This window comes from Chelmon rostratus, chromosome 16, assembly GCF_017976325.1.
Source record: "Chelmon rostratus isolate fCheRos1 chromosome 16, fCheRos1.pri, whole genome shotgun sequence".
NCBI classification, from domain to species: Eukaryota; Metazoa; Chordata; class Actinopteri; order Chaetodontiformes; family Chaetodontidae; genus Chelmon; species Chelmon rostratus.
The window spans coordinates 5837148-5852515 of NC_055673.1; the positions used below are offsets into that span (position 1 = coordinate 5837148).

The window sequence follows — 15368 nt, forward strand, 5'->3', positions numbered from 1 at the left end:
ATCAGACTGTGATTTATGCAGCGCTGCAGCCAAATCAAAAGTGATCTTTTCTCTGGGCTCTATCAACAGGGTCCTGAAGGAGGCTGCAGTCATGTCAACAGAAGATTAACACCACCACCCCCCAAACAGAGCTTCTACACCTCAATGCACCCAGTCCTTCAAACTTAACAGACACAAATGGCTGGGAACCTTCATTACATCTTTGTTATGATCCACAAGAGGTGCTTCCTAAAAGGCCGTTCCCCTTCCACAAACCTTACGACCAAGCGTTGGCTGTAATGATTTCTCTTTACGGTGTCAAAGTCTTCATCAGACACGTAATAAAAGCCCCCCTCTGCTCTGTCTGCACTGCGCTCAACTAACTTTTTCATACCTAAATACCTCGAGCCTCTCCAAACGGTTTCTGGCACTTCCATCGCCGTGCTACTTGATGCCGCATTCCTCAAAGCCTAGTTAATGTCAACTTTTACACACATTTGAACACTCCCTCGCATTCTTCTCGCCAGACACCAGGGTCTGCTTCGCTGGCGAAGCAATCAGGTGTTGATGCTAAGGACCCCAGCTGTTCAGCTCTCCGCCTACGCAGACAAGCCGAGTGCAAAACCACATACTGAGGCGTCCGCTCAGTGCCTGAGAAAAAGGTTTGGAATGAGAGCACAGTACCAAGAAGAGGGGCAGCGATCGCTTTAACGCTATCATTGAATTTATTAGGAGTTAATTAGAGTCATACCAACTTGACCAACACCATTTGTGGCTTCATAGTAGCTGACAGAAAACTGATGCTGATTAATGATTTAATTTAACACATGTCCCCCTAAATCATCATGCATATCTGTCTCAGAGATATAATAATGCGTGCATTCTATACCACATAATAAAACATCCACTGTATGTCACGCTGCAGTACATGTCAAAACGAATAAATCTCCAACAAATCGCTGGCCTGTACTGTAAGCACTCCGAGGCGTGTCCCCCATGAGAAACGAGAAACCATATCCTGAGGTGAAGTTGTTGTATAAGGGGGGCTTATGTGTTACATCCATTAAAACGCAGAGAAAGTGCTGATGCCAGCAGGCTGCTGCTGCCGGCGGCTCAGACAGAAACCCCAGGTCCCTGTTAGCAGCCCAGAGCTTCCTCGGTAATCTGATCTCTGAGGCTTATAAAATGCGTACAGAGGGCAACACTTTCACAACCCAAACACACACGAAGCCCACGCGCTCACGGACACGCACACAACACTGTACAACGGGCGCAAAAACCTCGTATCTCCAGACTTTTTAAGACGCAGCGATGTAACATGTTGTGATACACTTTCATTTGTACGACAAAACTCTCCCTGCAGATCCGGAAGGATCCCTCAGCTGAGCTAAAGTCCGTACAGTTGAACTGGGTGTCATGGACCAAGACGTATTTTTAGGTCTTTTTGAGAAGTTAAAGACAAGACAAGTTTAGAGAAGTCCAAGTCCAGTCTATGTCAACTTAGTTTGGACTTGGTTAGGACTGAAGCACACAGCTTTGAAAGGCAGATTAAGATCAATATTCATACACGAAAAACTTGCTTATTGACTTGCAATTTACTTATGGACAATTTGGACTTGACTGGCAGTTGCCCATAAGGACCTGTCTTGACTCGAAGTCAAGTCTTGACATGGACTTGGCTCAAATGACTCCAAACTTGACGTGGACTTGTCTCCAATGACTGGAGGCTTCACTCTGACTTGTCTTGAATAATATGGGACTTGACTTGGACTTGCCGTAAAAGACTTGAACATGACTCTACATGTCTAAAAAGTTTCACTTTTTGAACCTGATTTAACAACTTTTTACATACACATCATGAATTCCTGGGACAAGTCCGAGTCTTAAGTCATTTAAGACAAGACCATGCTGATTCTTGAATGAATCGAGACTCGACGTCCATGACAAGTCTTAAATTACTTGGATTTTCCTCAGAACACTTGTACCCCCGGTACTCACAGGGCCCGCATGTTGTTCTCTGGCAGCAGTGGGATCTCCAGGACCTTGGTGTTGTTGTGCAGGGCCTCGTGGCTCGGCGTGGACACCGTCTTCCCGGTGATACGGTGGACCTGGTAGAAGGCGTGGGGCCTCAGCAGCCTGTCATCGGCCGTGCCGATGAACAGCTGCAGGGTCAGAGGCTCGCTCTCCATGTAGCCGTGGAGCTAAGAGGAGAGGAAGAACACAGCCGCGGTTAAACCCTCATGTGCTTTCCAAAAAAATGTAAAAAAGCATCCACGTGCAGGCTGTTAAAACAAATGTAGGTCTTTCAGAGGTCAGGCTCTCAGCATGATAGGTTTCAAACAAAGTACCCATTTAGGATCTTGTAATCACCCTTTTCATCTTCTTTAATTTACTACCAATGGCCTGTATACACTTCCTCAATCAGTTCACGTCAAGCCTGCCAAGATGTTGATCCCACAGTAGCAGAGTCTCAGGGGCAGCGGCTGCCAGAGAGCAGTAAAACCACCTACAGCGAGCAGCGTCGTGATTTGTGAGCGCCGCGTTCGCCTTGTGACAAGACTAAGCTAGTGTTTCAGAAAAGTCAAGGTCATGTGAATCCCAACAAGCTCCAGCCAACGAGGGTCAAAAAAAAAACTCTCAGTGGTGACCCTGCTCTGATTTTTATCAGTAAAATGATGCCGGCGGAGTCGGGGGCAGCAGGGAAGTGCTTCTCACTGCAGCTGGTGGGCTCGACCCAGAGCTTCCAGAGTACTCCCAGACTTCCATAGGTGTTGCTTGACAGGAGGCCTCCTGCCAGGATGACCTCAACCACCCAAACTGCAGGCATGAAGCCCAAACCAGCAGGCCGAAACCTGAGAACAGCAGCTACTACTGTCACACTGTCTGAGAGTTATGTATGTTATCCATACAGTGTGACGGGGAGGAATTACAGCAGAATACGTAAAATTCTGGCATCTAAACAATTGAAAGAAACACAACAAATGACAGGGGTCCCAACAGAGGAATGCACTAAATAATATAATGCATTAAATGTATAGATTATGAACAAATTGTTCATATTTAATGCTGTTTGAGAGGTTAAAGCTGCAGTCCACGCCGTGGCTTTCCTCATTCAGGCTGCAGCAAAGATGGTGGCGCTTAAGCAGCTTCACGTCGTTCCAGCTGGATCACAGTGAAAATCTCATAAATCAATCAAGTATGTGAAGAAAAATCTATGTTTTTACTGAAGATATGAAGAGTGAAAAACTGTTACTGTCCACCAGACAGGTGAGATCCAACAAAGCTCTTCTAACACAATAAATATGTATAGTTAGTAAGTCAGCACATTCACTATATATATATACAGCATATATTTCTTTCTGAAGCATCACAACATTTGGCAAAACAGGCTAAAATCTTTCTATCCTTTTCATTAAAATTGAGAAATTTTGCTGCACTTGACAAGCAGCCAATTATCAGGGCTGATTTTAAGGAACTAGTGGTGTTGGCCAGTGTAAAGAGTTTAGCTAAACTACACTTTATTGCAGAACTTAAGGACTACTATTCTTATCTTTGCCATAAAAAACTGAAATAATGAGACCTGAGCGGGCAAGAAACATCCACAGACCCTGTCAGAGGCAGACACCGAACCCCGCCTCATTATACGCCGCTGTGGATAGGATTATCAGCTTAAACAACCGGCAGGGAAATGTCGAAATGAAGACCACAGTTCTCACTTACATAAGACGGAGCGCTCGACGCGAGGAGTGCCCACGACGAGAGTGAACGGCTCAGACTGGGGAGGCACAACATGTGATTTGGAGGAGGATCCCTGTCAGGTTTAAGAGCCCTGCGAAAGCCCTGTATATTTGTGTAAGGAAATGGGTTGCTGCCTAGCAATGCTGTTTATTTAGGCAGCAGGAAGGAGTGTGATGAAGTGAGGTAGCCCGCTCTCGAGATTGCTTTCTAACGGTAATTACTAACAGATTACTGATTATCTGCTTTGAATTATTATCAGCATCAAATCTAGGCAAACAGAAATAATCAGACTTCATATTGTCAGCTGAACTATATCAGCTGTTTCCCCAAAAACAGGCCTTCGTCGAGGCATTTGTGTTCACGTCAGCGTTATCATCTACAGTTTTAAGACGTCAAATTACCTAAATGGCAGCTTTAAGATCAAGAAATCCTTCTCGCTTCTTTTCCCTCTGTGACCTGAATCATCGCTCTCATAAAGCAGCTGCGCACAGACAACAGTTGATGATTTGTTGATGCAATTAAATCGCTGTGATACCGCTTCTTGTAAACCCTCCGCCCTGTCAGTTTGACACTGGCAATGCAGCCACCCCTCCCTAGTTCATATTATCACCCACAAGAGGAATGCCGAGACTCCGGCTGCTCAAGGCACCAGAGAGGAGGAGAACGGGGTGAGGGCGGCCGGGGCTTCCTTTCCATTCCTATCACAGATCCTCCGAGCTCCCACACACACATATGGACTGCAGTGTTTCAGTTTTTGTCCAGGCTGGGGTGGCCCAGTGTGACCGGCAATTCATCAAGTCATGCTTTTTGCTTCACATGATATTTGTTAAATACCCTTTGTTTAGAAATCTTAATTCCATCATGGGGATCAAGGCCAAAAAAAGGCACATGACTCCAAAAATAATAACAAAAATGCACTTCAGAACAGCTCTCTGGACGTGTTTTTCAAGCAGCAGGCGGATCGTGAAAGCTGACAGGGGGGAAAAAAAGAAGACCTCACAGACTTGAATAGGGGGTATTTCCTCTCCACCAAAGTGCAGCATGAAACCCTGAGCATTAACTGCGGTGAAGACTGCACACAGCACTTCAGAGGGGCATGCTTCAGTCTGCTGCTGGTGTAAGGGCGGGTGTGGTTGAGGCAGGCAGCGGCGATGGCATTGAAAAAGTACAGAAAATAGCTGGCTTAGCTGTGCTGGACGCGGAGAAAAAAGTGCACCGCACAGAGCGGGAGCGTCCAGAATAAACTCTCAGCAAAGTCTGGGCAGGGTTTGAGGCAGAGGAGTGACGGGACGAGCCGCAGAGGCTTCGTCAGCCGGCCTCCGCAGCAGAGGCTGCAGCGCCGCGGGTAACATGTAATCAGGAAGTCACAGTGAAGGGGCTGCCTTCTCTGAGGCTCCCCTCCAACATCTCCATCACAGGCTGCCAGAAACGTGTGTGGTTCAGCCGCTGCCGCCTCCGCAGGACGCAGCGCGCGATGATGTCAGCCGTACACACGGGAACTTTCCTAAACAAAGGGAAGTCTGTGTGGTTGGGGTGGTAGCTGGCGGAAAAGTAAGGGGGAGGTTTGGGTTTTGGTTTAAAGAGAACACACACTCTCTTTTTCAGCTGGGGTGAACCCAGAGCCCCTGTCATTAAATCATTAGCACCTTCTCATGGACAAATACTCGCGTCCTGCAGATGTGCGGCCGAAGTTGCGACTCGCTGGATGGCACAACAAGCTTTTAGCTTCCAAATATCTGATTCCACTGCAGAATATTTCTGTTTCCTTGTTCTGATGCTGTTTTTCTCAATGAAAAATGCATCCCAACACTGTTAAAGTTGACTTTAAACTCCTTCCTAATTACACACAGCCTGTACTTACTGTCAAAGTTTATTGTTTTTGCACTTAGTACACAAGAGATCAGTGTGTTTAATCATTATCTTGTATTTACACCTTTTTTCCTGTTTCCTGAGATCTTCCTAGAGGTGTCTCACCCTGGCTGGGCAAATATTGTCAGCCATTTTTGGCAAATCACTGATGCTAATGTGTTAATATTATTTAGAGATGTTGGTAACATTTCATCGTTTGTCCACTAGAGAGCACAGACAGGTTTTATTTTTCAACTATAAAATGTCCTGATCGGGACGCTTTTTGGTCAAGTCTTTCATAAGAAATTTTTCAGAAATGTTTGTTTCTAGAATAACGAGCATCAGCCTTTGTTATCATTCGTTTTTTGAGTCAGTAGTATGATTGTATATAATATTTAGATGATGGACTTTATAGTTAGCCTATAAAGTCCATCATCTCTCAGGTATTAAACCTGCAGTCACTCATTTTTTTGACCACTTGTGGCAACAAGCTGAACAAACACACTGACATGTTAACATAAAGAGTAAACATATTTACAGGGCTGCATTAGCATAATCTGTTGTGTTTTAATCTAACATTTACTCTCTTTTTGCTCTGTTTTTGGTCTCTACCACCTCCTGAGGGGATATCTGCCCCTTTAGCTGCTAAATGCTTCACTGTGTTCACCAGCTAACTGCTATCTTTGTCAATCTGGCATAGTAGTGGTAGAGTACAAGTATACTGTGAGTATACTTCATTTACTGAGTATGTAGTATTGAGCCCTTAAAATACTTAATATGGCTGCTTAGCAATGTTAGCATTACCCCATTCAAACTAAACTTGGCATGATCAGCAAGCTGCCTTTATGCCGAAACTGAAAGTCAAACACAGAAAACTGTGCTCCGTATTTGATGAACGTCTGGTAAACTTGTGGATTTGTTATAATGTTGTAACAAAATGTCAGAAGCTATTGATTAAAGTGACGGCCCGGCTCACCGCTCACTTTGCCCGACTCCCGGCTGCAGACCCTTTATTTATTCAGAGACTGAGGTCAGCGGTGTGCAGTAATGGTTGGGGGACCAGATGGGTTTCTAACCAAAACATACGTATCTGCATTTGTCCACATTTTCTTCTTCAGACTCGACCACCAGAGCTACTGTGGTTAAAGCTCATGACTAAGCTCTTACTGGCCATGCTACATCACTTTGTAACTGTCTGTGCTGCACTCGAGAGCGCAATGGAAAAGTCTGAGTCACCCTCGTCTGGACAGGAACTGACTGAGTGGACTGCTTTGTCTAATAGCATACCTATGGTATTCCATTCAGAAATGTGACATCTCTGAATAACATAGCAGCCGGACCATGAAACACATGTCGTCCCGGGCTATTTTAGCACATGAGGTAAAGTGCTGAGGCGAGAAGTGACGAGGTAAGGAGCTGCAGCGAAAATGAGTCTGATGGCTGCACCGTGTGTTGGTGTAATCATCACAGGAAACCAAACAGTCTGGCTCAGTGGTTCTCAACATATGGTTTGGGCCTCCGAAGAGGGGGCGAGAGTCAGATCTCAGAGGCCGTGAGATGATGAATGTGAAAATTATGCTGTTTTTTTGCTTTTTTCTTGTGTAATACTGGATTATTTTACCTCTAAAATATTCATATGACACAGTTTAAAAAGGGGGAAATCAGGCTTTGGTTTAAGTGCTCACAGCTTGTAGAAATATGCAACCTGCGACAGGGTGTCTCAGGTAGACACCGCTTTGTTTGAAGGCGTCACAAGACAAAAAAAAAAAAAAAAAGCAAAGAAGCACCTACCTGAACGACCGGGTGTCCTCCTGCCAGGGCCTTCACCGCCCCCCTGCTGCCCTCCGTCTCGTAGTGGGCTCGGTGGTGGGACTTGGGCTGCACGTCGATCTGCAGGCTGTACGGCCCGGAGCTGGACGGCAGCTGCCAGTCGAGAGCTGGCAGGGATGGGCTGTCGGGGCGAATACATGTCCAACATGTCAACTTAACGAGGGGGGAGGAGGAGGGCTTATTTTAGATGCACTTATCAAGGTAGAATGTGCAGAATGTGAACACTGTGATATGCCAGACTTGGTGATAAACCTGTTATGACATTACAAATATGTTTAAACTTTAAACTTCTCGTCAGCAAATACTCATAGAAAGTCCTTGCAGCTTCAGAGCATGTATGGACGACGTCTCACATAACTGCTCAGTTGCCAAAAATACTGAAGCATTTCTGAATTTACTTGCACTTTTATGCTTTAATAAATCAGAGCAGGCAAGAAATGACTCCCTTCGACCCTTTTTTTAAGCTTTGAACCGACCGACCTCAGAACTCAAACCTTCAGCTGTCATTCCCGGCTTACCTGACGTATTGCTTTGGTTTGGACCAGGTGTACGGGTGTTGTGGCACATCCAGAAACCCACCGCAGTAGCCCTCCTTCTTCAAAGGCAGGCGGTTTGCGGGGTGGTCGTCCAGACAGAGATCCCCTGGACTCAGCTCCTCACCTCCAGGCTCCACCTTCAGGCTGACTGTGGGCTCCTGGCTGGTTTTTCGGGCCTTCATGGGGATTCCCTCCCCAAGGTCAGCCATTCCATCTGTGGTCAAAGCGTTGATGGCTGCCAGGATGGCCGAGTTGGTGTACTGGTTGGTGTTTGGCAGCCAGGTCTCCTCGGTGACGCTGAGACGAGGGGAGGTCTGCGGGGACAGTCCGGGGGAGTGGTTGGGCGAGTACGGGAAGTGCTTATGCGATGCGCCGCTGCCGTTGAAGCTGTACTTCCGCTTCGCACCACAAGGGGAGTTGGGCCTGGAGCGGGGGGAGGTGGAGGGGGAGTGGCGAGGGGAGCCACCAGAGGGGCAGCCATCGCCTGGCAGGGTGAGGGTGGAGCCCTTGGGGGACACGGAGGGTGACTGCCAGGGGGAGTTCTGGGGTGAGTTGTCGTAGTTGTAGGAGAAGCCTGATTCGTAGGAGGAGGCGTCGGAGTGGCAGCTGCGAGATGAGACGCTGCTGGCCGGACTCAGGCAGCTGGGGTCGCGGTAACCATCTGCACTGGGGAGGGTCAGCGTCACTATGGAGTTGACTCGCTTGGCCACCGGAAGGCTGTTCTCCTCCACCTCATCCTCGGGAAACTGACCGTAGGCCGTGATCTCGATGCGGGGGCTCTCCAGGGTCGGGGCTCCGTTTGGGCGGACGCTCGAGGACGAATAGTAGCCTGCCGCCCTCATGTCATCCTGGGTGTCGTAGCTGTGAGGCTCGCTGACAGACACAGATATAGTGGGGCTGGCCTGGAGGCTGTGGTACTGGGAGGGAGCACAAGGGTTGCCCAGTGGGAGGGAGAGGCTGACATTTGGCGTGTAGCCATATGCATCTGGAAAGCAAACACATTGAGTTTGTTAGCATGATAATCACACACACATTCACTGGCTGCCTTACTGAGAGGAAGAGAGTTGCCAAGTTGAGTCTTACGAGAGCTGTTGCCTATAATGGCAAAAGAACAGCTTGCCTACCAGATTTGGGCCCGGATATTTCCTGATGCAAACAGTACACAAGCTAAAGCTCGGCGCCTCATTTGATGGGGATCCCCAAACTCATTCGCCAAGTTCAGCCATCTCTGAATGGCTCAGTTTATACAAAGGTGAGAAACAGGAATAAAGGAGCCAAAAATAACTCCAGTCCAAAAATAACCAAAGGCGAGGTGTTTTTTTTTCCACTTCACGCTGCCAGATTTACGCTACTTAATGCACATGCTGCAGCCCATAAACTGTAACATGACAAAAACACACACTGATGCTTTTGTTGGCCGATTTCACGTTCCGGCAGCCGTCGAAAACAAACACAGGAGGGGACATGTTTGCTTTATTTGCATGCTGTAAAGGTGCACGCTGCACCTTGGGCTCACAGTGCCGTGCCAACTCTCCTGCTGGGTCACGTGAAACTCCCGCCTGTCTGTGGCGAAGGCTGAGGTCACAGCCAGGGGCAGAGGAGGGGGAACACGGGAACGGGAGTTGTGGTTATATGGTGCATGAGGCCGGGCGAATGTGACCACAGTGGAGCGCGCTGATACGGATGGAGGCGGCTGCTGCAGACAGACAGCCTGCAGTCACCACAGCTCCTGTCTGCTGTAAATTAAAGAGAATTAGGGGCCCCACCATAAAGAGTATGACATCAGTGCAGCACCATATGACTCCTTGTAATAAAAGAAAATGATGCTTACATTTAACGCTGCTTGCGGTGTGTGACACAGTAGCACTGAAATGTTTGCTTTCTATAATTAGACTGCTGTGAATTAGCTGACATCCCAACAGGTAGCCTGGGGGGCTGCCATCAGATGAACACTGGCATCTGCACCACCCACAAAGCCATGTCAGTCATTAGCACAGGTTCAATTCTGACTATTTTTGGAGCACTTTCTAAGTCATGAGAGGCTCACAGGAGCGGAACCACTCCCACTCTGCCCAAATCAGCAGGGAGGGGCGCAAACTGCCTGTCTACAGAGCTGCTTCAATGCAGCCGCTGAGGCTGAATGCGCGCATTCAACTGGAGGGGAAAGCGCTGCCAAGAGCCTGATTCAACAGAACAGCCCAGTTCACTGCGTCGCAAAGTGATGAAAAGTTGAATAAAATCCACGTTGAAAGCGTCACTGCGCTGTGTGAATAAAAAAAAGTCAGAAATAAAAGTCCAACTTACCCTCCTCAGCAGATTTCATCTTCTTCTTTGCGCAGAGAGCAACGTCTGAGATCAAACTCTGGGTACAGCTGCAGATGGGAGCAATTCCGTATCCATATAGCGGAGTTTAGAGAGTCCCCAGCTGTTGCCCTGGATCCTCTTCTCGTTGTAAGTCGCCGCAAACAAACAACGAGAATGAGAAATAACAAAAAAAGCAAAAAAGGATGAGTTGGGAAAACCAGCTGCTACTTTAAAAAGGGAAAAAGTCGCATTAAAGTAGGGAAAAAATCTAAGAGAGAAAAGTTAAAACACGTGGAATAAGATCATGACTGAGTCAGCTCTTAAAAAAAAAAATGCTATTTTCGTCGCAGGGTTGAGATATCGGAGTGTGTGTCGGGGGATCCTGGATCTGCTGGGTCGCTGTGACGCACTGCTCCGGCGCACGCAGGACTTCTGCGCTTTTAAACCCGGGGATCACCTCGGCGGCGACGCGCCGCCCCTCCGCGCTGTGACGCATCTGCGCGGCAGACCACCAGATGGGTCCAGCGGAGATCCTCTCTCACGCTGGGGCTTCCAGAGGCATTGGAGGCCAATTAGCGAAGCTGGCACAGTCGCCCCGAAGATGGATAAAACAAGCCTCGCCATGGGAGAGCCTCGCGCAAACCTCCAGTGACTGGGAAAAAAACATCTTCCACAGCGCCTGCTAGAGCTAATCCGGCAGAATGTGAGCCAGGGTGAACATCCTCCTGCATACAAACAGTGGGATAACTGGAGATAAAATGACACAGCACTGCATAAAACACTTTGATTTGTTGGGCGACAGATGTTAAAAGAAACCTGTGAAACGTGAGCTCAGACTCTGTCCCCGTGATCTATGACTGAGCATTAATCTACAGCTTCCACCCATTTTTATCTACACTATCTGTTCCCCTTGGCATCATGTACAAAGGAGTCATCAGTGTGCTTCTGCAAGGCACCGCACATGCGCTCTCCTAAATCAAGATTTATGTGCAGACTAATCCTCGCGAGCATTTTACATTAAACTGCTGTCATTTTCACCCTGAAAGAGCCATTCATCAAGCGCTTGCAGCAGACGGATGTTCTGTCAGAGGCCGCCGGGCTTTCAGATTGCAGCTGGAGCTGCAGATACAAGGACAGGTGAGCAGAGGGAGGCATATGTAGCTGCTGCTTCATGAGACATACAGAACACAGAGAGCTTCCTTCAGATGTTGCGCTGGGCGTCTCGTTATTGCAAAGGCAAATAATTGCTTTTCCACTTCCTCCTGACAGACTGCATGTCTGCGCGGCACACAACACATAATTATCCATACTTGCATAGAAGCACTATATAAAAATCAAGTCTTATACCCAGTCATTTGACATGCTGAACTGATTTCTTCACAGAGCTTTTCAGAGGCCGCTCTCTGCGGTTGGTGTATGCTTATTCGGCCTCTCTCTCCTCAGTGCATCCAGTCCCATGCAGGCAGGGTTGTTACTATCTTTGGCAGGTCTGGACCTTTCAGCAGCTGGCAGCAGACCCGTGGTTTCTGTGATGACAATAGTCACATGGTGCCCCTCTAGCAGTCTGTCCATCCCTGGAGGTGGAAAGCTACATTACTGCTCTGCAGCGTCTTATCAGCTGGCCCTCGGTGGTGGCGGGGTGTCGTGCCAGCGCCACTCTCAGCCAGGGAGTGTTAGGATGCATCTTCATTTAAAGGTCATAGCCGCTCGTTGTCTTATAACTCGAGTGGGCAGGGTAACATATCCGCCGTCCTGTAATGTAACTTGCGCATTGAATATTTGTTATGCAGGCACATTGGAAGAGGCTCAATATGTTGGAATCAAGGAGAATCCTGCAAATTACACCACATGAATTCATCCTTAGGGCGACATGGATGTGCGCACCAAATTTCACGGCAATCCATCCAATAGTTACCAAGAAATTTCAGCTAAATGCACAAGTTTCAACCTCATGGTAGCGCTGGAAGAAAAGTCAGCAGGATTCATCCTCTGAGCAGCATTAATCCATCTAACAGTTGTTGAGATGTCACCACGAGTGTAATCAGTGTATTTCAAAGCATTCTGCGTGCCCCGAGTTACACAGCTCATTGGATAAAAGTCACTGTCTTGGCTTGTTTAATTGTTTTAAACAAAAGCCACCTCTCAACGTCTCTCACTGGATAATACAGCAATAAGAAAGAGAAAACCTGCAGAAGTCCAAGAAACAAAAGAGTGAGTGTTGTAGTTAATATTTACTGTACACACGTCTTCTTTTCCACAAAATGCAAAGAGCTTTGTGTGCACGTTTTTGACCCATTACTGTGCACAAAGGCGCAAACTCCTTCCTATGGTCTGAGAAACCAAGTGCACGATTGTCTTCAAAGTATACCTCTTTACCTCCTTATTTCAGAAATCAGCTCTTAATCCACATTTCGTCTCCATTGTGCAACAACATGGCATGTGTGCCCCACATCCAGAGCAACATCCTCCTCCTCCTCCTCCTCACCCACTGGGATCTCATTTTGGCGGCGCTCTCCCTGCAACAGCGTATGTGAGGGAGTGACGGCACTTGTGAAACCCAAGCTCTCTGTTTCATCATGGGGACGTGGCTCGGTGGCTCCCCAGGCATTCGAAGAACCCCACTCGTTTCTTTGACCTCATGGAAATCTCTCATGGGGCTGGCTGGGGGATTTAACTGGGGCAAAAGGGGTGGGGGTGGGGGGTGTTGCCACTGCACAGTTTTGTGTAACTGAAACATGTGCTGCAGTAAACACTTCCACCCGTCTGCAGTTAAAAAAATAGCTCTGCTGCTGATTGACTCGTGGACCCTTCTACGTCAGGCCGGCGCTGGGGCTCGTAGTTTTTCCAGCCAGGCCTGGTGCTGGTTAGTGGACACCTTGGTAACAGGCCACTACAGACCGGATGGATCCAGAGTCACTAGCAGAGGACGGGAACATGAGATGATGAGAAACAACACCGACGTCCTGCGTTGATAATGTAGACACGGCAGAGTGAACAGAAGACTCAGTTTGATATCAAAAAGCTGCAGACGCTGAATTTATCTGATACTACAGCTGTTTTTAAGTCTCCGGGGACAAGTCCAAATCAGGTCTCAGGAAAGTGGAGACACGGCAAGTCTCAGTTCGATATGTTTGAGACGAAGCCGTGGCTCACAAGTCTTTATAAGCAAACCGTGCATGAAATCTTTTAAGTCTGTGGCTGTTAAAATGACTCAGAATTTGAACATTTTCCTTTTTAAAGCAAGTTCCTGTGTTTATATCAGTCGTTTTAATCTGTCTCTTGAAGTCCTGCTCGCTGCTTTCAAAACTGGCGACTTACGTGATTTTACTTGCAAGTCTTGAAGGGAGTCACAGCAGTCAAGTCCATGCGGAGTCACAAGTCCTTATATTGTTACAGCTGCACTAATCAATAATGTTATATTAGCAATGGATTACATGACTACTGAGTGTTTTAGCATCTTCCAGCTTCCTGTTTGGTTTCCTGGCCTGATACTTTACTACTTTAGTTCAATGAGAGAGTGAAGCATTTAGCAGCTATTCCCCTCAGGAGGCGGTGCAGAGGAAAACAGAGCCAAAATATCATCAGTTGTCATGAAAAAAAGACGAATCAAAAGCTAAAATATAAATAAGCAACTGTTGGCTAAACACGTTCACTAGTTTAGCTTTAAAATTGATCATATGTCAGTTAGTTGATGCAGGTCTAAGCATCGTACCAGGCTGAAGAGCAGTGTTTCAATGCCCTTTATGGTTTAAAGTTTCATGTTTGGGTGCTGTGCTGCACCTGTAGCCACACCCACCAGTGATGTCACAGTGTACCGACACGCCCCGGAGTGCAGGTCTACATCACTGAGGCATGGCGAGAAGCTCAACCAGCAAAGAGGAAATCCAGAACAAGAGTTTCAGCTGCTGTCAAGTTGCTCTTCAATACAAAGACTGGCTTTCATGTACAGTATTGAGGGTTTAAGGCAGTGACACACAGGGCAACTGTTGGGCAACAATGAACTGGCTCAGATTTGTCACCGTGATCCCGCAGGAACATCTTGTTACCAGGAGACGAGTGAGCAGACTGTGGCGCTTTAATGCTCGCCATTATTGCCTCTGTATAGCTAAAAGATGCAACATGGCACATGTGTGAAAATCTGTGTTTGCAGTGCAGCTTATTGAGGACGACACAAACCAACACGCTGCACAGATTATCCTTCGTGTTGCAATCTTTCTGGCCAGTGAGTGACACAATCACATCGCTAAATTAATCATGCTGTAGATCATTCGCGTCCGGGAAACTTTCAAATACGTTTTTCATCTCGCCGGGAGCGTTACCCAACTGCGCTTCCCGAAGTTTTGCCTGATGTATCATTATTTTAAGAGCCTGGGAGGGGTTAAGTATCGGGGTTGGGGGTGGTCTCACTGTCACAAGCCCACGCATTTTTGTCGTCTGCCATCCCATATGCGGCCACTGCCAAACTCTGTGAATACTCTGCCTGGTATGACGTGGTTTGGCCACAACGAGGTGGAAAAGACCTCAACTCGCTTTTCTTTCCACAGTTCTAGCCCTGAAAATCCAGTGCCTGGCTTTATTTGTGTCTGAACAAAAACACGACGGAATATTGGACGGCGCTATGAGTTATTCATAAACGAAGAAACAACCGGCCCCGAGTGCTGGCTTTCCCACCGCTGAATCACCTGTTTGTTTTGGAAAAACGAATTGGAAGAAAAATTTATTACTGCGCGTCTTTGTGCTCGCGAGCCCGCTCACACACCCCTCGCACCATATGTGCGCTCATAATTGCTGTTTTATAAAGTGTTTCTTGATGTAGAATAATAAAACATTATAAATAGTCTCTATGACCACAAGTTGAGTTCAGACTGTGACCAGAAAGCTGGTTTCAGGGGACATTAAGTAATCTGCAACCTCTGCTGACGAGGAGAAAGTGTGCAGGGACTTCAAAGGGTCTCTGGCTCAGTTCGCTGTGGCCTGAAAAGGCGCGAGGGGTTGCAAGAGGGAGTCCGAGCTGAAATCAATCAACGGCGTGTGGAGAAGCTCCAACAAATCAACATGGATAAACACTACATGAACAAAGCTGCTTTTGTCTCGGGAATGAGACGCTGAGTTCTGGAAGCCAGGAGTCTCACC

The 15368-nt window shown here is 47.4% G+C and overlaps 1 protein-coding gene across 1 annotated transcript in view; it reads right to left on the minus strand.

The window, feature by feature from the left end:
* nfatc1 (nuclear factor of activated T cells 1) overlaps window positions 1-10332 on the minus strand; it is a 38832-nt gene extending 28500 nt beyond the window's left edge. The window contains exons 1-4 of the mRNA XM_041955246.1: window positions 10236-10332; window positions 7914-8916; window positions 7357-7516; window positions 1978-2180 (exon numbers count right to left, since the gene is read on the minus strand). Of these exons, the coding sequence (XP_041811180.1) occupies window positions 1978-2180; window positions 7357-7516; window positions 7914-8916; window positions 10236-10254 (1385 nt within the window). The 5' untranslated portion in view covers window positions 10255-10332. The remainder of the gene's footprint in view (window positions 1-1977; window positions 2181-7356; window positions 7517-7913; window positions 8917-10235) is intronic.
* Between the last annotated feature and the right edge of the window lie 5036 nt (window positions 10333-15368).